Genomic DNA, 1,154 nt, shown 5'->3' on the forward strand with positions numbered 1-1,154 from the left:
GGTTCCCTTGGCCGGGCCTGCGAACCGTCAGGTGAGATGCGGTAGTGTGAGGTCGGGGAGGGGAAGCTGACTGGGAGTGCTCAGGGTCGCATTGCTGCCGACGTGATCAACGGGCGATCGAGCACCTTCCGTGGTGTGCAGGGCACTGCTGTGTGCGGAGTGTTCGACAAGGTGGCGGCGTCGACTGGAGCGAGCGAGAAGACGCTCAAGCGGTACGGGATCCCCTACGAGAAGGTCTACCTTCACCCCAACAACCATGTCGGCTACTACCCCGGAGCCAAGATGATTCACTTCAAGCTTCTCTACAGCCCCAAGGACGGAAAGATCCTCGGAGCTCAGGCGATCGGAGAGGCTGGCGTGGAGAAGCGTATCGACGTCGTTGCCATGGCGATCCAGCAGGGCATGACGGTGTACGACCTGGAGGAGTCAGAGCTGTGCTACGCTCCTCAGTTCGGAGCTGCCAAGGACCCTGTCAACTTCGCTGGCTTCATCGCTTCCAACAGCCTCCGGGGCGACTCTCCGATCGTGCATTGGGACGCCATCATCAAGGGGGAGTGCGACCCCAACCACGTGCTGGTGGACGTGCGAACCAAGGAGGAGATCAACCTCGGCATGTACAAGGGCGCCAAGCACATCCCCATCGACGAGATGCGCGCGCGCATGTCCGAGCTGCCCAAGGACAAGCCCATCTACCTCTACTGCGGGGTTGGCCTGCGCGGATACAACGTGGTGCGCATGCTGAAGCAGAACGGATATCAGGCGTACAACGTGCCGGGAGGATGGAAGACGTACGCGTACGTGTCCAAGTGTGTCAAGTAGACCAGCGTCTCACCCTCTCCTTATCTGACAGAATACAAAAAGATTTGATCCTTCTACCCTTCATCGTCTACCTCTCCCTCCCCCTTCCCTCCTGCCTCCTTCTCCTGCCCTCCCTCTCTCTTCTCCCTGCTCCTCTGGCCTGTCTTCGCCTGTCCTTGCTCTGATTGGCTCCAACACTTCAGCTCAGCATCCTGCGATATACCCCGCGATCTTGCCGGTCAGCCTTCGCCAGCTTCACCTTGAGCTGCAACAAGTGGACTCAGGTCAGAGGAGGAGGAAGGGAAAGAGAACAAGTCAATCGATGGCAAGGAAAGAAGGAGGGACAAGGACGAATG

General features: G+C 59.0%; 1 protein-coding gene across 1 annotated transcript in view; it reads left to right on the forward strand.

The window, feature by feature from the left end:
* Positions 1-874, forward strand: part of GUITHDRAFT_166612 (hypothetical protein) — a 1,951-nt gene extending 1,077 nt beyond the window's left edge. Inside the window, exon 3 of the mRNA XM_005819742.1 lies at positions 85-874. Within this exon, the coding sequence (XP_005819799.1) occupies positions 85-819 (735 nt within the window). The 3' untranslated portion in view covers positions 820-874. The remainder of the gene's footprint in view (positions 1-84) is intronic.
* The last annotated feature ends 280 nt before the right edge of the window (positions 875-1,154 follow it).

Source organism: Guillardia theta, assembly GCF_000315625.1.
Source record: "Guillardia theta CCMP2712 unplaced genomic scaffold GUITHscaffold_208, whole genome shotgun sequence".
Classification (NCBI taxonomy): domain Eukaryota; class Cryptophyceae; order Pyrenomonadales; family Geminigeraceae; genus Guillardia; species Guillardia theta.